At 45.4% G+C, this 27,350-nt stretch overlaps 1 protein-coding gene across 1 annotated transcript in view; it reads right to left on the bottom strand.

Moving 5' to 3' along the window:
• Nucleotides 1–5,412: 5,412 nt before the first annotated feature.
• Nucleotides 5,413–27,350, bottom strand: part of CCDC59 (coiled-coil domain containing 59) — a 178,758-nt gene continuing 156,820 nt past the window's right edge. The window contains exon 4 of the mRNA XM_078674228.1: nucleotides 5,413–7,214. Coding sequence (XP_078530354.1) covers nucleotides 7,053–7,214 — 162 coding nt within the window. The 3' untranslated portion in view covers nucleotides 5,413–7,052. The remainder of the gene's footprint in view (nucleotides 7,215–27,350) is intronic.

Raw genomic sequence — 27,350 nt, 5'->3', positions numbered from 1 at the left:
TGACCTACTATGGATCCTCAGCAACTGTGCAAAAAACCCCTTCTGCATCGGACTCTTAAGTTGTAACTGTGGTGAAGTACTCAAAACTTCCTTAGGGGTGATGTTGACACAGGTCAGTGAACACGACTCATAACTCAAAGTGCAATGCCCAGTTTAATACTCGCTTTTATGGAAAAAATAAGTGTTTTTATTTCTATCACTCCACATGCAAAGTTACACAATATTCAAAAGCAACAACACAATCCCGCTTGAGATCAGGACTCTAGCAGTTACCAGGCAAATCCCTGTCCCACCCTTCTCTGTGTTATGTGTTTGGAGTTATACCACATTCACTGGTAGCTGTATCTAGGGAATGCAAACTATTAGGCCGCACTCAAGAGTTCTCCCTGTGACTCTTTAGAAATTAGTCAAGTGTCTAGGGTGCTGCAGCACAGACGGTCCGTTCCAGTGATCAGTGCTGCTCCTGATCAACAGACACAAAGGTAGGTTGCTACTCTGCCCTGCAAGGGAGGGGGTGCTGGCGTGATCTTCCGGCTCCCACACTGAGCTCCAATGATGGCAGGCTGTCCTCGCTGAGGTCCTGGTGAAACTATGAGTCTTTGTCAAGTGCATATCACAGCATGCAGGCTTGACCAAATGGTCACCGCAGTTTACCTCTGGTCAATGACCAGAACCGTAGGCCAAAGTGACACTGGCACTCCCTTTTGGCAGTAATCACGATCTGGGAGTAGACTCTCCTGATGTGATCATCTTCACTATTGCGGACTCTCCTAGCATACAGGGTCACCAATTTCGCCAGTTAAGAGTCCTGCTCCCCTGGGCCAAAATCAGTTCAGCAGTGACCCTCTCTGGCATATGGAGTCACTGCACATGTCCACCTGATGCTTTCTCCACAGTGCTTCTGATACGGCTCAGAACAAGGCAGCCTTCTTCTGGCCTACGAGGGTCGCAAAGTCGATACTGCACATGACCAACGGCCTGATCAGTGCACAGCCTCACACCTCCCTCAGGGAATCTTCATGCAGGGCTCCATCCAACGATCTACTTTACCTCACAGGGCACGCTGGTCTTCACAAGGTAGGCTGGCGATGGTGCTCCAGGGCAGGTAATCTTGGTGTCCTGAGTGATGTCCCCTTACCTAACCAGCAGGAAGACTAGTAAGCCTTGGCCCCCAGTTCTGGTAACAGGCAGAAGTCTTGCAGAGCCTCCCCTTCTAACACAGCCAATCTGGCTTCATGGTAGAGGACACAATTTTGGGGACACAACCTCCCGTTCTTATAGTCGTTTTCCAGACACCAAATGTGATTTAGTGTCTTAATCATTGAGGTTTTAGGTTGGGGTTCTGCTTCTTTCGAAGTGGACACTTCTCCCTTCATGAAATGTGTCTGTCACAGCAGGTAAGACTCTGAAGCTGATTGTCCCACAACACCAAAAGACCCCCAGACCTACTCTTTATCATTCCCTTATCAGCCTCATCTCCCTTTCTGAGATGTATCCAGGTCCCTTCCCTGTGATCCATCACTGATTCGGATATCAGTCTTTTGTAGCGTAAAGGGAGTCTCTTCTTTTCCTCTCCAGTGTGTGTCCCTCCCAGCTCTCATGAATGCAGCAATACACAAACCTGTCTTCTGGGGAGGTTTCCTCTCCTTCTCATGTCTTCACCAGGCAGGCTTAGGCTTCCCAAAATGGAACTCGGCGTCCTCCATATAATGTACCATTGCATGCACATTGACTCAGTGTTAATGTTCAGCACTACTACCACTATGCATTGTACCCTTACATGTACACATGCATTCAGTGCACACAGTCTGCTTGCACTGTCCAGCACTGAAGCTTTTCCGCATTTAACCAGGATGGGTGATTTACAAACGCACTCTTCATGTGCCTACTGCACATTTCACCCTTCATGTATTGTACTTCACACAAGCACACATACACTCAGAACATGCTTTTACTGTGCATGCACTGCACAACAGCTCTACATATGCCGTTTCATATATTTCTCACAGGCATACATACACTCAGCACTTGCACTAATCCCACATGTACTACAAAGCACTCATTTACCCCTGTACTGTACCCTTCCGGGTCATACATACAGCCACGCAGTCGCAACACTATTTCTGTGCTAAGCAGCACTCCACATCTACCTGACGTAGACCAAGGGTGAGTTAAGCACACAGCAGTGGATCTTTTGAAAGTCGAATGAGCCTGGAGGCCTCACTCTAGTAACACTGGGTAAAAAGGTCCTATTCACTAATAATGATCACTACATGGTCAGCTAACACCACTGCGCTTCTGCTGCTTAACTCCTGGTGAAGGTGGTAGACTTTCATCACTATGAGGGTAGTATTTTGGGCGCCCCACCCAGTCAGCAGTCCATGAGACAGGCCAATGGCATGGTTCACACACATGATCCGTGTTTGTCTATGACAAAAAAGTCAGCATTAGGGATCCCGACAACAGTACGGCTGAACACTGAAGGCACGGGCACATGTCTTTCCAAAGCAGAGGACTTTTCCACCCAACAAGAGCCATTCACAGTCATGTGCCCCAGGACACTGACAGAAGCCACAAATGGTTGGGACATGAAAAATGCCAACTTTCTAAAAGTTGTATTTTCAGAATTGTGACTTAAAATTAGACCACCATTAAAGAGGATTTTAAATTACAATTCATTGGAGTTTAAACAGTATATTTCTGCCTGCCTCAATCTAAAGTGATCCCCTATTTAATGCTCCATTCCATTCCATAGATCTTTATTTCGGTCACCTGGACAATAAAAGTACAGAAACATAAAATATACTCCCATAAATGAACCATAGATAGTACATAGCTTTAAAAGTTTGTTCATTTAAAACTGTGTGTGCTAAAAAGTGACCAAGTAAATAACTATACAGTTCGGCAAATTTAACAACAATAAAGTGCATCTTAAAGCTTATGTGGAGATAGGTCCGCACAGATTGTATTTAACCCTTCTGTGTCAAACTGTCAGGAAATCACTCCGAACAAGCCTTTTGAGCTAAAATATAGTCACAGTTAAAAACGCATTTCATCTCATAGTATTATCAGTAAAAACCCCCTTTATTCTCATGTTTTTTTTTTTTAAGGAATTCGTCCAAAAGTATTAGGCAGAAGTGAACAACTCAAATTCCTAGGGTCATAGTGGCGGGTTTAAAAATATCCAACGCGTGTGCCACATCAAAGTTAAAAAATTAGATACAGCGAAGACAATGGGGGCGTAAGTGTCTTACTTTAAAATTCTAAATGCCTCTGCACAGTGCACAGAACCTAAATTCCTGCAGAGTTGGATGAGCCAGTGCTGTCTAGCTAATCTATAACCAGGACCGAAAAAAATTTGTAGCTCTTCCTTACCATTGCAAGCAGGACACCGTCAAGGTAGAGTTTTAGACCATTTGTTGGAAAAGGCATGGAGCGATAGGGCCCCAAATTTACACTGGACATATAATTTCCTAGACAGGATTGGTTGAATGGCATCCAGGAAGAGTTCTATGATGAACTCATCCTTGATTTTCAGAAATTCAGCTGTCAAATGCCCCAAGACCGAGCTTTCCTGGATAACAGCAAGTCTGTACATCCTGTAGGATTAGAACAATTCTGACCGCAAAATTAAGGGGCACGATTCTTCAGGACTGCTCCATAGGCCCGATTTGCCCAACCAATGGCAAACATCCTTTATGTAAACAAACCAAGGGATTTTACAAATACCGGGAAACACAGTAGCTCCTTAAGCACAGACCGATAAATGGCCTGTTCCGGGGTCACTCACAATCTATGCCAAAAAGTTAAGGGTCTAAGGCCAGTCTCTTCCCTAATTGGCCTAATGCCCAGATCCAGGTGTAAAGGGATCAGGGGAGTACTAAGGGGGAGACCTCACATCTGCCTCATAAAATGATTCTCTACCTTTTTATTGAATGTAATAGAGCAATCCAGTATTGGTTAATGGGGGCGAGAGATATGCCTTACAACAGTGTATAATGACTTTAGGAGTTTTCCACAGCTAGGACGTGTAAAAACGTAAACACACGTCCTACTTTTTTAATACAATGCACCCTGTCCTATGAGTTTTTAGGGTCTAGCTTAATGGTAACTTATAAGTATTAAATCAAAGGTTAGGTTTGGCAAAAGGTTAATTTGGCCAGGTCAAAAAGGAAGTTTAAACCGGGACACTTTAGTGGGTAGCATGAGTGCTGCAGGTCCATCAATAACATTTAATTGTAAGACCCTGGGTACATGTAGTACCATTACTAGAGACTTACAAGTAAATTAAATATGCGAATTAGGCGTAGTCAAATTTTACCTTCTTCGAGGGAGAAAGAACAAGCACCTTACCACAGATGAGCAGATGAGCAATGAGAAAGTGCAGAGTCCTAACTCCATCAAAAACAGTTTGAGCATCAGAGGCAAAAAGCTGATGCTGACCCTGCAAAAAGGACCAGGTCCAAAAAATACCCATAAACAGTCCAAAACCAAATATATTTTACAAACATTTCAAAGAGTTAAGCATATAAATAAATCCATCGGGCCTATGGTGATTGCAGAGAAAGCACAATTGTAACAGGTTATCTTAATTTTTCAAGCACAAAGACAAGACAAACTACACACACAAAATGGAGTTAATGTATATTGATTTATATTTCCACTTAGCAAGAATTACTAGGTGGAAAAGTTACTGAGTTAATTAACAAATGTCACTGTTATGTTGTGGCAAATCTCCCGACATTTTGTTCAATAGGTTAAGTGCACTTATTAGCTAGTAATTTTGCTTCTTTTTTTAACCTGTTGTGACGATCCTGACTCAATTGTTGAGAAAGATCCAGGAAGAGATCATATCATGGTTCATTGATTCAAGTTACCATATCTTTGTATTGCCAGGTACACAGTTGATCAGTTACTGAACAGCAGATACTAATAAAAGTTGTTTTGTATCACATGCACTTCAAAAATGAAACTCAATGTGTGATGCTTTGTCCCCAACCAATAATGAGTTTATGATAATAATATATATAGTCTCTGTATGTCCAGATGAATGCCACTCTTGTAGTTTTAATTTCGCCAAAACAACATCCTGTTCCAAGTCTAAAACCTCTTAATTTTGTAAGATCGATGTTTGAGATATCCTTAGCCAACCAGTTGGATAGATTCAGGCACATAAATCTATACCATTTGATACTGAATTATGAAGTAGTTTCCTTAAAAGTTCCTTAGCATGTGATTTTCTACTAATATGTTTGATAACATAGGTTGTTTTAAGCTTGTGTATATGGTTCTATTGGCAATTGCTTGAGAACTGATAATTTGAATAGGCGGTCTAGTTTCGAAATTAGAGATGAGCAAATGAGACACAAACTTGTCTGCTGACACTTTAATTCGTATAAAGTAGCCACACAAGAAAGTGATTAATATTTATTAAATTAAAAGAAATCTACATCCATATCTGAGGAACAGTTGCATTGGATAATTTTGCTTGTTTTGTACTCCCATTTACTTCTTAACATTTCTCCGTGTCTCTTATTCAATCAAATGCAAAGACCTGTTACAGAATCTATACCAGGTAAATTAAATTGAGTGGTGGATTTAAACTACGATGCAGATGAAGAATAAAAAATAAAAGCATCTCCATTTTCAGGGTGCAGGTTCTTTGATAACCCACACCATTGCCTGAGCACTGCCAAACTTTATTCCCCTGAAATATCATTCTAAATGACAAGCAAACAGGAAGATCATTTTGAGACTATTCCTCATTTCCACAAGGCACAAACGAATATTCGAAGATAACAAAGGTACAAGACTTGGAATAATGGGGAGGTGAGAAGGAGACGAAGGCTGGTTAGACACTGCCCCCCTTCGGCAACCGCAAAGTGATGAGAAAAGGAAAAACTGTCACAAGGGGAATTAAAATGAGAGATAAATGCGGGGGGGGGGGGGGGGGAGTGGGGGGCAAAAAAAATCGTTTTAAGTACAGACAACTGCTTGATGGCCACCTATTTGCGTCCCCCCCCGGCCACCAATTATTGCGCAGTAGGATCACTCAAACTCAAAAATGCAAGTAAAACTCACATGCTTAGTAAGGAGAAGCTTTAACAAAACAGGAACTAGAAAATGGAGATCGGCTCAATGTTCAAGACTGGTCTGTGTCCCACTGACAGGAAAGTAGGATCTTAAAAAGTTCAAGAATGGGTTAAGATTTGAACTGGTGAAGATCTGTAAAAAAGTAAACATCAACTTCCATCACAGTATGGAGAAATTATATGCAAGTGGCACAATTACTTGGTACTAATGTGAAACGTTCATTGCAAGCCCAAGTGGCTAAATATTCTGTTATTTAAATAAGTTTCTAATCATCTTGCACAGGTAAGTGCAAAAAGGGCACAGGTGTGAAAAGGTTTTTAACCTTTGCACACCGTGAAGTATTAATTCCACCTGCACAGGGACACCGGTTTCTCTGAACGTCAACTTTCAAGCTAATTTTACTTTGACCAAGGCAGTCTATTTGATTCTGAAAATGTTACTGTAATGTGGCAGGAACCTTAACTGCTGAACCTACTGTCAACCAGAGTGAAGAAACATGTGTTGGGATGCTGCATCTATAAATATCCTTAGACTTGCCTTGCACCAAAACATGTAGAAACCAAAAAAACTAGTTATGGAAACTGGAGCAAATAACATCCAAACCCCAGGGGAAAGCTAAGAATCACACAGTCATGAGTGATTATCTCATATTACGAGTCCAGGATTTGAGATTAAGCCCTTACCGTTGTCCTCGTATATCCTTCATTGTACAACGTCACATGGTCATAAATAGCTTTATTAAAATGAAATATAAAATTTGCATCGATTCACATTATGATGCATGTACTAGGACAAGTAATAAAATCAAATGTGAGCTCTGATAACAGATATTGTAGCTACCGAATAGTGCTGAAATGCCTTTTTACACTGTGTTCTCCCATAAACAAAGCACTGGGCTTATTTTTCACTTCCTCGTCCATAAGAAATAGCAGAAGAAATGCAAATACAATGCATCCCCATTAGTTGTTTTGCTGTATTTTCTGAAGGAGATACTCCATTTGTAGGTTTAGATTTGGCTGTCCCTTTTTGGTCTTTTTACTTAATATCTTATAAGCTTCCATTTTTCTTTGCTTGTAGAGTCTTTGTGCTTCTTCCTTTTCTTGCTTTCTTTTAAGAGCCTCCTGAAATGACAAAAATACAATTAAAAATAAAATAAAGCCATGCACATTAAAGCTTTTTGTGTTGTAAGAAAGTGTGAGTGTTAAACCATTCAAAATGCTAACGACTGCACAGGCAGGCTCATACAGCACGTTACTATGCTTGCTACTCAAAATTCTGCCTGAATAAAATTAAATGATTTCAGCTTTATACTTCCTCAGTTTTTCAGGCCACTTGAATCAAAACAACAGTGTTTTAGGTCAAATGTGCACTTGTGTCAGTAACTGCATTCTTTTTCCTCATTATTCAACATTAGTCGACCTTTTGCATAAACATTCTTATGGTTTGAATAAACAGGCTGCCTGGTACTGCAATGGTTTGGTTAAGTAAACTGGTGCTTTAGAGGGAACGTTTGTGGGGGGTCAAAACTACCAATGCGATGGCACGTGGACCTATCAAATGCAACTCTTCAGGTACAGTGTCTTGAAAGTTAATACTACAAAACAAACAACAAGCTCACGTACAGTGTAAGACAACCACCTTACTGGGCCTGCTGATGGTAATAAAAACCTTTTGAATTAAAGTGTGTATTTCAACATTTGGGGGCCAGAATCATAACAGGATTCATGAGTATATAAAGTAAGACTACTCATTGATTTATCTTACATTCCTTCAACCCAAAAACCTGGATCGCAATTTAGCACAAGGACAGCAGTGAAAATAATTGAGATGGACCATCAACAAAATAATTTCAGATTCAAGCGGTTGTTGTGCATTAAGCTTCCAACTGCTGCACTGACAAACAGATTAGCTAATATCTTGAAAAATAACTAATATCTTGCGGACATTTGGTTATTAATGTTTCATGCTCAAGGCAGGAAAGTCTTTTTCATGTTGTTTCTTACAGATAATGAGCAGATGCATGCTAGCCAAACTATTTAAGGTTCCAATTTCAGAACAAAATCTCTCCTTGTTCATTACGCATCCAACATCTCAAAATAAAGAGCTCAGTGCAATTTCTTTTGCGGTTTTTTGAATTGTCATATAAGGTATATATATGCAAGGGCGTGCACATGGAATTTTGATCCAAGATCTTTTTTTTATTCCTACCTACACTTGTATTAAAAGGCTATTCCATGTAGCATACTCACATAAAATGAACAGCAAGTTGTTATGTTATGTTATGTTGCAGGGTTTTATGTTATGCTCGATCACCAGTCAGGTTTTTTGGCGCTGGGTAACAGAACAACTCACTTCAGGCAAAAACTTAAGTTATACATTTGTCTAAAGGGCCAAGTCTTCAAGAGTTTCCGTAAGCTCATATAGTTGGGTGTTGAAGTGAGAGGTCTTTTAGGACTGTCTGAAGAAGAAGAAAATAAATGAACAAAAAGCAATAAAAGGAAAACAAACTCATATACTATAGCACCCTCTATTTTAGGTGAATATGCATATGAAAGTAGGAAAGCCCCCAGCAATTCACAGCAGCTGCTTGTAGGAAAGTGTGATCTGCTTCTATGGTTACCCCCACTTTTTGCCTGGTGCTAAACTGTATTTTGACTAGTCTGACTGGTATGCTGCTAATCAGGGCCCAGTCTATCTGCTGTTTTCCTAAACTATTGTGGTCAGTACTTAGGTAACACCCAGATTGGATACTGCGGTACCCTTATAAGCCCCTAGTAACTGGTAATAAGGTACCAATTGGCAAGTACAGATTTACAGGCTGGCACCCCAGATCTGCTAACTTCAGAACAGGACTACTAAGGTTGGTACTGTTTGGTAGCAAAAGAATTGGTGTATTACATCTGATTCAATGGTTAAATCAAATTTAATGTCACTGGTGGGCAAAGTGCAACTTTAGAAATTGCTGCTTTAGTTGCACAAGGTTTCCAGTGCTCGTTTACTGGTGGGCACGGGGCTGGTCTTGCAGACAGCTTTCTGCCCTCCTGGGGAGATGTGCTAACTACTCCCAGGAAAGTAGCATAATACAAGTGATGCCAAAGGTATTCAAATTTAAACGTAATTATTTGAGGAAACAGATACCATCAATTATCTATCTCCAACATACACATTTATACTGACTCAATCAACTGTCCCATTTTTAGGTCTCGTGACCTACAATGCGCGCAAGCGCATTGAGGAGCGAGAATTCAAGTGCTCGAAATCCTCTTCAAACCAAGGGCTTCGTTCCTTGCGGTTTTCTTGAAGTTCACGTGGCCACAGGCACACGCTTTTGGGCCATAAACTCTGTTCCCCACAGCCTTACATTCATTTCTCCTCCCCCTCCCCAGCCAGCTTCCCCCAGGCCGTAGCAGCACTCCTCCCACACCAGCACCTCCCCACTCTCTCCGCGCAAACACAGCCTTTACTTTAATTTCTCCTCCCCCTCCCCAGCCATGCCGAATTCTCCTCCCACCTCCCACGGCCGTCCTTTCTGCCCGCACGAGCCTTCTCTTCTCTCTGCTCTCCCCTCAGGCGCCGTGACATACTTCAAAGGCTTATCACTTCACACGGCCGCAGGCCGTGCAACCAGAGCACTTCAGTTGGTGCGCAGCCCCCCTCCCAGCACTGCCTTGTTACTCTCGGCAGCCAACTTTCGTTTCATGGTGGAACAAACCTCACTGATAACTATCGTCTATTGTAGCGAACAACACCAGGTTCAACTTGTGACTTCAGGCGCTACACGCATCTTTGCAGGGTGTGTGCACAACCTAACGCCATTTTTTGTAGCTACCTTTACGAGTATCATTGGGTATTACGACCCTGTCTACGTGCCTTGAAGTAGCATCCTGATGGCTTAAGGCGCTTGCTCACAAGTCCGCACTCGATGCACTCTCTTATCTTCTCCTTCCTGCTACCCAGGCTCCGCATTTCACCCATTGAAATAACTTTAGAGCAGCATAAAAGGGTATACAAACAAAGTAATGTAACTAAACAGAACATATATTCTTAACTAAATGTGGCATATACATGGATAATATATGGAACGTATGTAAGCATAACATACCATAAGTAGAGTGCAGAGTGCAGATTCAGAGTGCAGATTGTGAGTGCAGAGTGCAGATTGTGAGTGCAGAGTGCAGATTGTGAGTGCAGAGTGCAGATTCAGAGTGCAGTGTGCAGAGTGCAGATTCAGAGTGCAGTGTGCAGAGTGCAGATTGTGAGTGCAGAGTGCAGATTGTGAGTGCAGAGTGCAGATTGTGAGTGCAGAGTGCAGATTGTGAGTGCAGATTGTGAGTGCAGAGTGCAGATTCAGAGTGCAGATTCAGAGTGCAGATTCAGAGTGCAGATTCAGAGTGCAGATTTAGAGTGCAGAGTGCAGATTCAGAGTGCAGATTTAGAGTGCAGAGTGCAGATTTAGAGTGCAGAGTGCAGATTTAGAGTGCAGAGTGCAGAGTGCAGATTGTGAGTGCAGAGTGCAGATTCAGAGTGCAGAGTGCAGATTCAGAGTGCAGAGTGCAGAGTGCAGAGTGCAGATTCAGAGTGCAGAGTGCAGATTCAGAGTGCAGATTCAGAGTGCAGATTCAGAGTGCAGATTCAGAGTGCAGATTCAGAGTGCAGATTCAGAGTGCAGTGTGCAGAGTGCAGATTCAGAGTGCAGTGTGCAGAGTGCAGATTCAGAGTGCAGATTGTGAGTGCAGAGTGCAGATTGTGAGTGCAGAGTGCAGATTCAGAGTGCAGATTCAGAGTGCAGATTCAGAGTGCAGATTCAGAGTGCAGTGTGCAGAGTGCAGATTCAGAGTGCAGTGTGCAGAGTGCAGATTCAGAGTGCAGATTGTGAGTGCAGAGTGCAGATTGTGAGTGCAGAGTGCAGATTGTGAGTGCAGATTGTGAGTGCAGAGTGCAGATTCAGAGTGCAGATTGTGAGTGCAGAGTGCAGATTCAGAGTGCAGATTCAGAGTGCAGAGTGCAGATTCAGAGTGCAGATTCAGAGTGCAGAGTGCAGATTCAGAGTGCAGATTCAGAGTGCAGATTCAGAGTGCAGATTCAGAGTGCAGATTCAGAGTGCAGATTCAGAGTGCAGATTCAGAGTGCAGATTCAGAGTGCAGATTCAGAGTGCAGATTCAGAGTGCAGAGTGCAGATTCAGAGTGCAGATTCAGAGTGCAGAGTGCAGATTCAGAGTGCAGAGTGCAGATTCAGAGTGCAGATTCAGAGTGCAGATTCAGAGTGCAGATTCAGAGTGCAGATTCAGAGTGCAGATTCAGAGTGCAGATTCAGAGTGCAGATTCAGAGTGCAGATTCAGAGTGCAGATTCAGATTGCAGATTCAGAGTGCAGATTCAGAGTGCAGAGTGCAGATTGTGAGTGCAGAGTGCAGATTCAGAGTGCAGAGTGCAGATTGTGAGTGCAGAGTGCAGATTGTGAGTGCAGAGTGCAGATTGTGAGTGCAGAGTGCAGATTGTGAGTGCAGAGTGCAGATTGTGAATGCAGAGTGCAGATTCAGAGTGCAGAGTGCAGATTCAGAGTGCAGGTGCAGAGTGCAGATTCAGAGTGCAGAGTGCAGATTCAGAGTGCAGAGTGCAGATTCAGAGTGCAGATTCAGAGTGCAGATTCAGAGTGCAGATTCAGAGTGCAGATTCAGAGTGCAGATTCAGAGTGCAGATTCAGAGTGCAGATTCAGAGTGCAGATTCAGAGTGCAGATTCAGAGTGCAGATTCAGAGTGCAGATTCAGAGTGCAGATTCAGAGTGCAGATTCAGAGTGCAGATTCAGAGTGCAGATTCAGAGTGCAGATTCAGAGTGCAGATTCAGAGTGCAGATTCAGAGTGCAGAGTGCAGATTCAGAGTGCAGAGTGCAGATTCAGAGTGCAGAGTGCAGATTCAGAGTGCAGAGTGCAGATTCAGAGTGCAGAGTGCAGATTGTGAGTGTAGATTGTGAGTGTAGATTGTGAGTGTAGATTGTGAGTGTAGATTGTGAGTGCAGATTCAGAGTGCAGATTCAGAGTGCAGATTCAGAGTGCAGATTCAGAGTGCAGATTCAGAGTGCAGATTCAGAGTGCAGATTCAGAGTGCAGATTCAGAGTGCAGATTCAGAGTGCAGATTCAGAGTGCAGATTCAGAGTGCAGATTCAGAGTGCAGAGTGCAGATTCAGAGTGCAGATTCAGAGTGCAGATGCAGAGTGCAGAGTGCAGAGTGCAGAGTGCAGATTCAGAGTGCAGATTCAGAGTGCAGAGTGCAGATTCAGAGTGCAGAGTGCAGATTCAGAGTGCAGTTGCAGAGAGAACTCAGCAGCACCACCACAGCATCACTCAGCACCACCACAGCACCACTCAGCGCAATCCCAGCATCACTCAGCACCACCACAGCATCACTCCGCGACATCACAGCATCAATCAGTGCAACCATTCAACAACAACTGGTTCAATTATGTTCTCTCAATGTTTCAAGCTTTATTACAAATGTCACAAAAAGATGTTATTTCACTTCTGTTCTTGGATTTTCACCACAATAAAATACACTGAACATAATCTTCACAAACGTTATTTACAAAACACGCAGTACTTTACCGCATTCAAAACTGGTGAAAATCCCAGCCTTGTTTCAAGATCGTTTACACAATTATATGTCATACCAATTGGCGTGATTTAGAGACGCTTTCCGTTGCAGACGTTTCTTTGGATAAAGTTTCCGTGCGGACCCTATAACTTGGAGAAGTCACGCATTTTGGATGTAAGGTTGTACCGCCGAAATGGATAATGGCCATATGATACTCTTGGTATGACATATAATTGTGTAAACGATCTTGAAACAAGGCTGGGATTTTCACCAGTTTTGAATGCGGTGAAGTACTGCGTGTTTTGTTTGCCCATTGTCCTGATGAGGACTAAAACTGCTTGACAGGCCGAAACGCGTCAACAGTTTACCATTGATTTCGACACCCTTTGTTTGATTTAGAAGCAATATGGGATACATTCCCTAGGAGTTGGATTGACTTGAGGAGCCACAAAAACATTGAGTTGTGCTTCACTGACTCCTATATATATTTTTGGTGTTCGAAAAAGGAATTAAGGTTACAAGAGACATTACCAATTTTCCTTATGTTGCAAATTTTTGGGCTTCAGACATAACCCATGGATCAAGGGTCAACGAGTGTTTAACTTTATTTGTTATTTTGCTTGTATGTCCTGTTGAAAATTATTCGACACAAGAATATATATTGTGTGATTCTTTGATGTGTATGACCAAAATACTGAAGATCTTAAAACGATTCTTTAAAGATTATTCATTTATGTGTTTTGTTTACCTAGGGGTTTTCTGCAGATAAATAGGGCACCATTGCACCCAGATTTCGACTGACTTGGTAGAAGGTCTGAAGAAGGACTGCCCTGCTGCACAAAGGGACCAGCAAAGACAGGCTACACAATCGAAGACTGCGCCTTGCAGCTAGCGAGGACAGGGACTGCGCCTGCCATGTCCTGCTCAAGGAGAAGTTGTCTCTAGAGCCGAGTCAAGCCAAGAGCACTCAAATGGAGAGCACATTCCTCCTGTTCACAGCATACGGATACAACAGCTAAAAAGCCTGCTGAGGCAAGTTGGTAGCCCAAAGACTTCAAGCTGCTACCACCACCGCCATACAGCACCGAGGACCAAGACCAGATGCACAAAGTTGCACAAAGTTCGAAGCCCAAGAGTGCTGTTAGAGAGCTCCTTGGACCCTCAGAAGGAAAGTTAACAACCCAGGAAGGGTTGGCCTGTAATGGCGACAACGGGTGACTGATAGTCCACTGGTATTGGACTTCGGCCAGACCAGAGAGGACTTTGTGGGACGTGACCCTGCAAACAGGAAACCCATATCATCTTCGTGGCCCGAGGAATCCCTGCTGAAATACCCTGGTCAACTGGATTGCATAAACAGCTTCCGTGGAGCATCTTCATCCTCCTTTATCCCTTGCATCAGGACCATTACTTAGGAATGTATTACAAGGTGGATAAAGTGCCTGAAATTGCTGAAGGGTTGAAAGACTTGCCTTCAGTGATGGCAACTGTTCTTGAGGCTCTTGATGGTCCCCCTGGTTAGCTCCTTGACGGAGTTGGTCGCCCAAAGTAATAGTACCCTACCGCATGGGAACTAACGCAAGTTTTCCATGAAAATGTTTTTTAAGTGTCCAAATTGTTGACTTTGCCACAGCTCGTTGGTGGTTGCATGAAATTGCTTTGATTTATTATTGCTTGTAAAATCAATATCTCTGGAATCCTACGATGTATTTTTTTTCGTTCTAGCGTCTAATTTCTTATAAAAATACAGTCTAGTTTTTATAAATTGGTGCCGGATTTCTAGACTGTCATTTTAATTTCTTCTTCAATTGTTTTGGTAATGTTTAAATGCTTTAAACTTGTTCCTTTGAGTAAGCCTTGTTACTCAGTGCAATAGTTTCCCAGAGTTGAGCATAGGGTTTTAAAGACAAAACTTACTGGACCTAAAGGGGTTGGCAAGTGTGTTACACAGTGAGGTCGCACAACCACACCATGTAATACATCCCATTTCCTCACAAACAGTTAGGCCTAACTTAGAGGCAAGTATTTTTGCAGCACACAAACAGTAATAAAAGGAAAACACAAAAAGAACCAATGGTGGATGGAATGCTGAAAAAAATCAAGCATCCACCCACAGTCACGGATCTGGGTTTAATCCATAATTGTTTTGCCAACCACGCCACCCAGTTTGGACTCAGACTTATGCAAATCAGTCCTGACACTGCTCCCCATTTCAACAGTCCGGCCCGAACTGCTAGGCCAGGTCCTCCCTGGACCGGAAACAGCTTACTGGGACCGGATTCGGGGTATCCCCACTCATCAGCCAGGCTATCTTGAATCCAGTGGCACAGTGAGCACGGCACACACGTCTGGGCATACCCATCCCACTTAGGGCGACAAAAGCAAAATGAACAAAGGATGGACGGAATGCTGAAGAAATCAAGCATTCACCCCAGTCACAGATCTCGGCTTAAACCATCTTTTTTTTTGCTCACCACGCCACCCGAGTGTGGACCCAGCCATAAGCACATCAGTCCCATGGGAACAGTCCAGCCTGAACTGCCAGGGTCCTGACTGATTTGCATACGGCTGGGTCCAAACTGGGGTGGCATGGTGAGCAATAAAAACAAAGAAATTAACCCAGATCTGTGACTGGGGGTGAATATATGACAAGGGTCAGCGTTCATTATCTTTTTGTGCTGCTATAAAGTGAAAACACAACAGAAGAAAAATCCCAAACCAATTAAGAAAAATAGAGTATAATTAAATGAAACAAATGACACCAAACAAATTAAATCCAATCAGTAGAACCAGAGTTATGAATTTTGAAAGTTTTCAGTGGAATATAACACCTAAATGATCAAAGCGTCAACCCTGGGTATCTGGTCACATGAGACTGGGGCAAAGTCAAGAGTTAAGGATGACAGCAATGGAGAGTGGGTCAAATACATGTTATGTTATGTTATGGGGATTTGTATAGCGCTCAGCTGCCCCAGCCAAGGGGCGTCCCGGCGCTGTATGGATGACTGGAGGCAGAAGGGAAGGACACAGAAGAGGGAGAAGAGAAAGGTCATTGAAAGAGGTGAGTTTTGATGGCTTTCCGGAAGGCCAGAAGGTCCTGCATGCCACGGATGGTTTCCGGAAGGCTGTTCCAGAGTTTGGCGGCCAGCAGACTGAAGGCTCGGCCGCCCATCCTGGCTAGTTTAGTGCGGGGAACGACCGCAAGATGTTGTCCTTCTGAACGAAGTGACCTCCTGGGAATGTACTCTGTCAGGAGGGGGCATAGCATAGGAGGGGAGGCGGTTTTAAGAATTTTGAAGGCCAGACAGAGTGCCTTGAACTGAATCCTCTTGCCCACCGGGACTCCAGCCACTGAGGAGTGGCGGGGAAGGCCAACCAGAGCCCTGGCGGCAGCATTCTGCACTCTCTGAAGTCTAGTGATCTCTGCTAGGTTGGCACCAAGCAAGAGGGAACTCGCGTAATCCAGCCTAGAAAGGATAGTAGCTTGAACAATTAGCTGGCGTGTTTGGTAATCAAAAAACTTCAGGATGGGTCTTAAGTTGCGCAGGATGCCAAAGCAGGTGGCTGCCACTATTTTGGTGTGGTGGGTGTATTTCAGTGTCGAGTCCACCCAAACTCCCAGATTTTTGACACATTCTTTGGGCTTAGGGGGTTGGCCCAAGGTTTCTGGCCACCAGCTGTCACCCCAGGATTCTGTGTTTTTACCCAGGAGCAGTATCTCTGTTTTCCCGGCATTGAGTTGGAGGAAGTTGGTCGTCATCCAGTTGGTGATCTCAGTGAAGGTCTGTTTGAAATGATGGGCCTTCAGACCATTGTTGTCATTGAGAGCTACCACCAACTGGGTGTCGTCTGCGTAGGATACTAGTGTCAGCCCATTCTTTTTGGCCACCTCTGCTAGCGGCCGAACATAAACATTGAACAGGGTGGGGCTCAGTGCTGACCCCTGGGGCACCCCCTGTCCAATATTATGTTCTTTAGAGAGGTAAGGAGGGGTGGAGACTTTAAAGGATCTGTTGGAGAGGAAGGTGGATTAGGCCGATTCTAGGCTCACCATTGAATTTCAACAACATTTCAGACAAAGGTTCCTGAGAAGGTAGGCTTTAGATAGGGCAAGACAGCAAACGGTGCCAGAGGAGGCGTCGTCGTCATAGAGGAGCTGCTGGACGGATTTGCAGTGAAGATTTTTACCTTGGACTTGCTCTCATTTTGGGAAGCTGGAAATCTCCAAAGGGATGAAACTGCAGGCTGTAGACGACGAGGGCTCCACAACGACGAATACGTTTGTAGAGAGGTCCCACTAAACAGGATTTGATGCTGCTGAGAACGTAGCAAGAGTTACCGAGAAGTCAGGCAGACAGGTAATCCACTTTCGACAGACTGGCTGGCAGGTAGGTCCCGGTCTTCTGTTCTGAAGGCCCTTTTAGGTGAAAAAATGTGAAAGTCTCAAGTTATAGGGTTAGGTAGGAGCAGCACTTCCAAGGGTCCAGTACCTGTTAAGCACCACTTTGGGGGTTAGGACTCACTCTAGCCGAGGCCTGGTGCAGAATTCAAGGTCTCTAGAGCTTATGTCATGTCCCTGTGGCTTACAAAGGCGGCCAACCAACTAGCCATTGGAGTCACTTCTGGCGGTGCTGGGTTCAAGGGAATGGTCCAGGTTTCATTCAAGCAGCAAGGCAGGCCTTCATGCAGCAGGGTAGCCCTCTGGTAGAAGCAAGGCAGTCGTCTGGTCTATGCAGTTCTTCCGAAGTCTTCCACAGGTCCAGAAGTGTACTGAAGAGGTCTGAGGATCCAATAATTATGCTTGGTGCCAAACTTTGAAGTGGGGGAGGTGGGGCATCCAGGCTACCCCTACATCTAGTTCTGGAAAGTTCTTCTCTTCCCTGAAAAGGCTCCAAGAAGTCTAAGGTGACAAAAAGGCTGGTGTCCGGTTCCTTTACGTGTACTGCAGGCAAGTGCTTTCAAAAGTAAGTGGGGCAGGAATGGCCCATAATGCCAACACCCAGTCCCCTTTCTCCCACTGTCTGGCAGGAACACCCAAACCTCAATAGCAAAGCCATTCACAGCCATGTGAACCAGGACACTGGCAGCAGGCACCAATGGTTAGGGTAAGAAAATTAAAAACTTTGTAAAAGTGACATTTCCAGAATTAAATTTCGACTTCACTGTGAAAGAGGATTTTAAAATTACAATTTATTTGATTTTAAACATGACATTTCTACCTGTCCCAACCAAAATACTTTTTTGATATTACATATAGAAAGCAAATGATTTTAATAGCAACCTGAAGTAGGATCATATATTCAGTAATTTTAATAAATATTTAAAAAAAAACACAAAGCCATTGAAGGAAAACAGGAAAAAACTACACAAATTATATAAACAGAAACTCAGCCATTTACAGTGTGCTTATATAAATATGGAATTAGCACCACATTTTGCAGTACCCATGCTATTTATATCTTTAACAAATCACATTTGGAATAGTCATGGTACTTTTCGGTCGACAACGTTTCGAACCCTTACTGGAATATGGAGGCCATCATCAAGGCTTCAAGGAGAGCTGGCGCCACTGCCTTATTGAACACCCTTCATTGGCTACCCATCTCCAAGCGAGTCCTTTTTAAATGCCTGACTGTGGCCTTTAAGGCCCTACATGGTATTGGCCCCAAATATCTTGGGAAACGATTTTCCCGGTATGTGCCAAGCAGGACTCTTAGATCATCGGGTCTGTCTTTGCTGACCGTCCCTGCAATTCGTCGTGCACGTTTGGGAGGTCGATCTTTCCACTATTTGACATCTAAGGCATGGAACGAACTACCAATGTCCTTGAGATCGGCCCCCTGTCTTCTTGCCTTTAGAAAGGACTTGAAGACATGGCTCTTTAGGAAATAGTCTTTTACTTCTTTTCTCTGTTGTGTGGTTGCTTTCTATGCTGTTCCTTTCTTTGCCAAAGCGCCGGGATGCTCCTTTGGAGTTGCCGTGCGCTATAAAAGAAATCATAACATAACAAATATATGCCTAAGAGTAGAAAAGCCTCTCATGGAAGAAGAGCAAGGGAAAGAAAGAAGAAAGAGAATAGTTGGAGAAAAGAGAAAACAAAAAAGAACTAGAGAGAGTTAGAAGGGAAACAAACAAGCATTGGCATAGCCAATAGGTCTTGCCTTTGGGACCTTATTAGTGTTTAGCCATGCATCAGTTGATGTCGTTGCACCAAGGATATTGTGCTGGATAACTAAACACTTATAACACTTATAACCCTTATAAGGTCCCAGAGGCGAGACCTATTGGCTATGCCAAGTCTTGTTACTCACTGTGACCTACAACTCCCTCCGTCTTTGACGCAAAGACTCAACACCCGAGAATGCCGAAACGTTGACACTGTGATGAGATGAAGTTCTCGCCACCATCTATGCTAATAGATCGGTTAATCAGGTCAAAGGCCATACATGATTCTTAGACGCAGGTAGGTGGTCAGATATGTAGCTGTTTATACACTCCATGGGCACTTCATTCACATCCGTAGCAATGCACCATAAGTACCAAAGCTTTAACATGTTTTTGTTAGAAATGGGATCTCTGGTTGGCTGAGGCATGCACCAAATCCAGGCAGAGACCACCACTCTAGTCAGGGCAAGGGAGTTACACGCCAAAATATCCCCTGCTCACCCCCTTGGCAGCTTAGCACGAGCAGTAAGGCTTATCCCGGAGGCAATGTGTAAAGCGTTTGCGCAACACACACACACAGCAGCAACACCCTAGGCACACCACAAAAAGGAACTCCACACAAGGTTATATATAAAAATGGCCTCTGTATTACCATAAACACATTAGATCATAATCACACAATTACACTGTGCCAACTGGCACTGGGCAGTATTTACAGGGGATTATTTACACCAGACAAGGCCACGTGGGCCACTGTCAGAATCAGCACTTAGTAGAAATAGCATTTCTAGAACATAGAATAATTGTAGCACAAAATAACAAGTGTAGGACACAACCAGTAATCACTGGTAAAAGGTAGGTACACACTACGCAATACTAATCACCATAGGCATAGATCACGCAGGGACACAAACTGACTAGCATAAACTATACGTGGCAAAATAACCTCCTAACCATAAAAACACAGTTAGAGGTATCACAGGCATAAAGGCATTGCACATTACGCATAAATCACATCAGGCAAAACCAGTGTAAACACAGTAGGCAATCACCTTGCGCAGGAATCACATTAGATACTGACCCGGCCAAATGGCCTTCCGTGGGGCTCAAACGCCCTTTGTCCAGCAGTGTCAGGGCTGGCTGCGCACGCAGCGAAAGCAACAAAGAAAAAGGACAAGCCTAAAAGTGGCAGCTGCCCACTAATTGCTGGGCAGCTGGGAGATGGTACTCAGCCAAATGGTGTGTGGGTCCGCACTCTTGGTTTTCCCACTTTGTTGATCCAAACGTTTTCTTTATACTTTCCTTAATATGTCGCTGGTGTAATAACTGGTTCTGACAATTATTTAAGACTTGCTCTCTCATAATAAGATTATATAATCCTGTGAAGTCAGTAACCTTGCTACCCAGTAGCCAGCCTTCCAAAGCCTTAGTGGCACAATCAACAAAGTCAGACCAGTCCTGAGACTGAGTTTTCTGGGTGTCTCTGAACAGCAACCTGTACTGCTCAGTGGTTAAGCCAAACCCATCAACCAGTGCATTTTTCAGGACCTGGTAATCATTAGCATCCTCCACTCTTGTAGTGAGGAGCTTATCTCTACCTTTACCATCAAAGGAGAGCCACAGTATAGCTGCCCACTGACTCTGGGGAATGCACTGCACAGTGCAGGCCCTCTCCAAAGCAGCCATCCATTTCTGGATGTCATCCCCTTGTTTAAAGGGGGGCACTATCTTAGTCAGGTGTTTAGTATCTAAACCCTTCTCTTTTTCTCTTGGGAGATTGCTGCCACCAGTGGGAGCTAACCCACTCATCTGCTGCTCTCTAGCAAATGCAAGCTTTTCTTTGGCCAGGGCAAGTTCTTCCCTTTCAATCCTCAGTCTAGCTTGTCTCATCCTTGCTTCATGCTCTCTTCTCTGAGGGGAAGTCAGTCTCCTCTGGGGAGAGTTCCTTCTCCCCTGAGAAGAGGCATTAGAGTGCAGAGATCTAATGGAGTCCCTAGAAGGAGATCTATCTCTCCTAACTCCAAGGTTAGGCCTTATTAGGGTCAGTACTGGGGGTCCCCCAGATCCTTCCCCAAGTAGGTCTAAGTTGGCCCTAGTTAGCCTTCTGACTACCTCAAGACCTTTGTCTACCTCATCCCCAGAGAGTTCCTCTTGATCCTCCTCCTCAACTGCAGTAGCAGTGTTGGGGAGGTCTGGGTCCCCAGAGGTTCCCTCTAAGGCTGGCATATTCTCATGTAACTGAGAAATCTTTCTGGCATCATATGTCTCTAAGAGACCTATCAGAAAGGGAATGGTGGGGTTAGACCCCTGCTTCAGTTTCCTGGAGGTACAGACTTGTCTCATCTCCTGAAAACTGAGAGCTGCATATCTTGAAGTGACCTGTGGAGGGCCAACACTGACCAGGGGAGTGTCAGTAGATTCTCCCTGGGTAGACATGCTTTTCTAGTGAGGTGTAAGTGGTGCACTTACCTACACTATATGTTTGCCTACTGATCCCTTGCTAGAGTTGTAGTTTAGGGTGTGCTAGGCCCTAGGAGCTACAACAGCTGGTTCAGTAGAACTCAGAGTATTCTAAGCTAAGTTATATGTACCTTTAGTACTTATGTGATCTTTCACAAGATATTCTTAGGATATGTGTGGTAAAACAACAGCAAGCTCAAATCCCAACCGCTGCTCACCAATGTGAGAAGTTGGCCTGATGTGCAGTGTTCACTATTCTAGTGATCACTATATATCAGTCCAAACAACCCTTATTGATGATTGGTTGTAAGTCAACCTTATAGACCAGCTATCCTAGTAGCATGGATACGAGCAGTCTAAGGCTAAGACTCTAGAGGGCGTGTTAAGCCAGCTGTTTTACCATCACATTACCCCTTGAACACCCAGTGAAAGGACACCACACAAGTGTTATGAAAATAAACAATGTATTTATTAGAATCACAACAACCCTGTACTCTTTATGAGGACAGGGTGCTAAGCACACAACAAAACTCTTATAAAAATACTTAAGTTAGCACGTTATACACAAATGCCCGAGGGGCACGAAAAACCATATACTTTAAGAGTGGAATGCGAAATTACTAGCAGGTAAGTACAGTACTAATAGGCTTTGGAATCGCTAGGACTTGACTATAGAATCGTTAGATTACTTCTAGGAGACCTAGGGGACTCGGGTGCAGAGTGTGCACTCTCACGCGGGTTGCGGGACAAAGTCTATGGAAGCTAGTAAAGGCAAAGTTAGTGTTCACGGGCGAACCCGACCTGGTAGGAAGAAAACGACAGTGGATCCTGACCCTTGGATAGTGAGGCTATGCTGGGACACCGAAGTGCCGAAGTTACATAGCCCAGGGGCTGCAGCTGCATAGGTCTGAAAAGACGTCGGGAATCTCGTTGCCGGACCAGGAGCCTGGAAGAAGGAAGTTGCTGGCAGGCGACCAGTGAAGGAAAGTTCGATGGATCCAAGCCTGGATCAAGGAAGAAGGAAACCTGAAAGCAGAGGGGACCAAGTTTCTTGAATCACTAGCCAGTGATTGAGTGGGCACCAGGATGGCACCGGGCGAAGTCACCGCAGTCAGGTGAGTGGGCACTGCTGGGCTCTGCAGTCTCTCGGACCAGGAGGCGTTGTCGGCGACCAGGATGGAGGTGCGAGCTGTCCCACGAAGGTTCTTGCTGTCGACGTCGCTGGACCCAGGATTGGGCAACAAGTCTTGGCAAATGCAAGGCCCACGCGGTGGACCTAAAATGGCGTCTTAGCCGGACCAGGAGGGTCCAGGGTACTTCTCCGATGGAGGGAAGCAAGGGCCAGTCTGGAGCAACCAGACCAGCAGCAGTGTTGTCGTCGGGCGTCGTTCGGAAGGCCACAAGCCAGCGGGCTAGTAGCCAAACAACGCGGTGAGCAGCAGAAAGCAGAAGGGCCCCACGCCGATCGTGGAGATGCTGGGGGGCTGCTCTTCGGTGCTGGAGCTGCTCAGGGTGGGGGCTTCTCGGACCCCAAAGCACTCACCAGGAAATTACTCGGTGGGCTTGCTGTGCAGAAGTCGTGCAGTCTTGGCGATGGCCGGTCCCTCGAGGTCTCGTCGCACCCACGGTTCTCAGCTGTGCTGTAGAGGTGGGTAGAGGTCAGAGGTGCCAGGGAAGCCGGGTCTCGTCGAGCTGGGCAGTCGGATTCCGGAGGAAGGACGTGCAGCAGACCGCAGTGTTCTTGGATGGTGCCTGCGGATGCAGGGTGACTACTCCTTAGCCACAAGGGAGAATCTTGAGGAAGAAATCGTGAAGTCCTTTCGTGGAAAGTGGTATCTTGATTCCAAAGATGATCTGATTTGGAAGGGGGCCAGTCCCTACCTTTATCTGGGAAAAGGGGGCTGGCACGCGACTAAGTCCTGCCCTATGGGTGGGACCAGGAGGGGGGTGGTTACACCCCTCTCCTTTGGCGGGCTTTCCCCAGGCCAGGGGCTGGAGTGCCCCTGGAACTGGTTTCAGCCGGCCTATGCACAGTGAGCACCGGGGTGCCACTTGCAGTCACCTTCCTCTGTAGCCCTGCCTACCTGGAATACACAAAACCCTGTCTGGGACGGGGCTGGCACCGCCCCTGGCAGGAAACCCTTTGTCCTTGCCTCCTGCTCTGGGAGGACTCCCAGCAGCAGGAGGGCAGACTTGTGTCTCGGTGGCAGCATCCATTTTGTGGATGCTAAGGCTCTGTCTGACTTTAACCGGGGTTACAGGTTACATACATGTCGTGTCCCTCTAGAAGGGTGGAATGCTAACCCCGTCGCCAGAATTGGCGAGGGGTTAGTATTCCAATTCGTATGACACCTTACTCGACATGTTTTGATAAAGCGATACCAGAGTTGGAATTTAACCGCGAGGATTATAATGCACTTAAGAGTATATGGTATGCGATATCATGGAAACGGCTAAGGGATAGATCCCGAAAGCCGCAGACAGGCTCAGCTCATGCCAGAGCACCATCTCACACGATTCCAAGCACTCTGCCTTCAGGATTGTTAAGGCCTGCCATAGGAGTGACTGATAGGAGATCTGTGTGTCCATTTTTAGGGTTAGATATAGGTATACTATATCTAAAGCAAAGGGTGATTACACCACCTTGCCCCAGCTGTCAAGCAGCCAGTTGTGTCAGATTTGGATGGCCAGCCAGGGGTGGCATAATACATGCTGCAGCCCCTGGTAGGCCCTGGGTACACCTATGCCCTGGGTACCTAAGGTACACTGTACAGGGACTGATAAGGTGACTCAGTATCCAATTTAGATATGTACCTAAGGTACATGGAATCCATTTTACAGAGAGAGCAGTAGGCCTGGGATCCTGATTAGCAGGGCCCCAGGTCAACTAAGTTCAGAAAACCAGCAAAACACCAGGCAAAAAGTTGGGGGCAACCATAGTCAGGGATCTACCTTCCTATATAACCCCCCCCCCCCCCCCAAACGAAAGGAGATAGGCAATATAGGCTTACCTGGCAAGTATAGCCTTGAGTGGCCATATAAGGAAGTACCAGCACTGGCATGGTTACCCCTATATCTCATGGTCCACTAAGCAATCCCTCACCCTAAGGGTATCTGAGGGTCTCCACCATAGGGAATCTCTACCTGTGGTGTGTTTTGGCAAAGGAAAAGGCTGGTGCTGAAATGGAGTACTGAAGTGAGGCTCCACTAATTTTGGGCTCAGCTTCCTCCAATCGTTTTCCACCATAGAGGCCTTTCTTTCCAAGACTGAGTTGTTTTGGGCTCTCAGGGTCAACCTCTGGCTACCTACAGCTGGAGGTTGGGTCCCTCTGTTTGGCTTACTGGAGGGACAGGTCAGGTTTGGGGCCCTCAGGTCCCAGGTTTGGCTGTGCCCAACAGTGTCCATCTGTGGGAGGTCCCTAACTAAATTTAAGGGGGATCCCTCAGGAGTTGATTTTATTTTCACTTGGCTAGGACTACTAGCTTCAGTGCCCTTAATCTGCTGGTTGGGAAATTCTTTTGGACAGGGGGCCCCTTGGGGTCCAACACTGGCCTCCCTGACCTCTACAGCCCTGGGCTGACTGAGGCAGGGTAGAGAGGGGCAGGTTACCTGCTCCAGACTGGGTCCCACCTTGGAAGGGTCCACTGACATCAGGGGTTCTGCCAGGCTAGGCCTGACTACCTCTGTGGCAGTTTCTTCACAAGGGGTCAGATCAGTTCCCTGAGGAGGCTGATCCTTTCCTAAAGTCTGGGGGGAGGGAGATTTCTCTTCCTCCTCAATGCCCTCTGTCTGAGTGGAGTGATCCATAGTTTCAGGCTTCACAACACTATCATCTGTCTGAGTTTGAGCTGTGGCCATCACAACTCTCCCAACCTTTTCAGGAGGGGGCTCAGTTTGGGTGTGGGCTGTTACCATGACAGCCTTGACAACCTGTTCTGGGAAGGAAGTTGTCTGAGATTGGGTTGTGACTGGCACAACCCTCCTGACCTGTTCAGGGAGGACATCTTGGACTGGGGCTGTGGCTATCACTGCCCCACTAACCTTACCATGGGTGTTTACCATTTTAGAATGGGTTTCTTGCTCAACTTCAGCCCAGGCTGAGAGCTCTAAATCATTCCCCAGTAGGCAATCTACAGGCAAGTTTGGTGACACTGCCACTCTCTTGTGGCCAGTGACACCTCCCCAGCTGAGATTGACCACTGCCATGGGATGATCTCTCTGTACTCCATCAATATTGGTCACCTGGTATGTGGCACCAGGTAAAAGTTGCCTTGAGGGGACTAGACTCTCAGTCACCATAGTGATGCTAGCCCCTGTATCTCTATAGGCCTCAACTTTTATACCATTGATGAGGGGTTCCTGTCTGTACTTGCCCAAAGTGTTGGGACAAGTTGTGAAGTTGGCAAACCCCATGCCAGTCTCACAGACAAGAGTATCTAAGTTTGGGGACCTGGTTAGGCCAGAGTCCCCAGGAACTCCCAAAGTAAATGCACCCAAATTCTTGGGGGCACTCCCACCACCTGGGGGATTACTACTAGTAGCAACAGGAGGTTTGGGAATGTTACTTGGGGGTATGTTCTCCTTATTGTTATTCTTTGGGCAACTGCTGTCAGTTTTCAAATGACCCCCCTGTTTACAGGGGTAACAATAAGGTTTCTTCTGGTTATTAGAAGGATTCTGGGACCCACCCCCCTCAGAGGATTTTTGGGGCCCTGATGTGGTTTGATCTGGAGATTTATTCCCACCCTTCTCTTGAGGCTTGGTTGATTCCTTTTTCTGGTCACCACCTTGGTTCTTGGGCCTAATCCTGGTTCTGACCCATTTGTCTGCCCTCTTACCCAATTCTTGTGGAGAGGTCAGATCAGAGTCTACCAGGTGCTGGTGTAATAACTGGTTCTGACAATTATTTAAGACTTGCTCTCTCATAATAAGATTATATAATCCTGTGAAGTCAGTAACCTTGCTACCCAGTAGCCAGCCTTCCAAAGCCTTAGTGGCACAATCAACAAAGTCAGACCAGTCCTGAGACTGAGTTTTCTGGGTGTCTCTGAACAGCAACCTGTACTGCTCAGTGGTTAAGCCAAACCCATCAACCAGTGCATTTTTCAGGACCTGGTAATCATTAGCATCCTCCACTCTTGTAGTGAGGAGCTTATCTCTACCTTTACCATCAAAGGAGAGCCACAGTATAGCTGCCCACTGACTCTGGGGAATGCACTGCACAGTGCAGGCCCTCTCCAAAGCAGCCATCCATTTCTGGATGTCATCCCCTTGTTTAAAGGGGGGCACTATCTTAGTCAGGTGTTTAGTATCTAAACCCTTCTCTTTTTCTCTTGGGAGATTGCTGCCACCAGTGGGAGCTAACCCACTCATCTGCTGCTCTCTAGCAAATGCAAGCTTTTCTTTGGCCAGGGCAAGTTCTTCCCTTTCAATCCTCAGTCTAGCTTGTCTCATCCTTGCTTCATGCTCTCTTCTCTGAGGGGAAGTCAGTCTCCTCTGGGGAGAGTTCCTTCTCCCCTGAGAAGAGGCATTAGAGTGCAGAGATCTAATGGAGTCCCTAGAAGGAGATCTATCTCTCCTAACTCCAAGGTTAGGCCTTATTAGGGTCAGTACTGGGGGTCCCCCAGATCCTTCCCCAAGTAGGTCTAAGTTGGCCCTAGTTAGCCTTCTGACTACCTCAAGACCTTTGTCTACCTCATCCCCAGAGAGTTCCTCTTGATCCTCCTCCTCAACTGCAGTAGCAGTGTTGGGGAGGTCTGGGTCCCCAGAGGTTCCCTCTAAGGCTGGCATATTCTCATGTAACTGAGAAATCTTTCTGGCATCATATGTCTCTAAGAGACCTATCAGAAAGGGAATGGTGGGGTTAGACCCCTGCTTCAGTTTCCTGGAGGTACAGACTTGTCTCATCTCCTGAAAACTGAGAGCTGCATATCTTGAAGTGACCTGTGGAGGGTCAACACTGACCAGGGGAGTCTCAGTAGATTCTCCCTGGGTAGACATGCTTTTCTAGTGAGGTGTAAGTGGTGCACTTACCTACAC

Source organism: Lissotriton helveticus, chromosome 1_1 (genome assembly GCF_964261635.1).
Source record: "Lissotriton helveticus chromosome 1_1, aLisHel1.1, whole genome shotgun sequence".
Classification (NCBI taxonomy): Eukaryota; Metazoa; Chordata; class Amphibia; order Caudata; family Salamandridae; genus Lissotriton; species Lissotriton helveticus.
The sequence above is the reverse complement of the archived record's forward strand: the minus strand, read 5'-3'. Positions and strand labels throughout refer to the sequence as shown.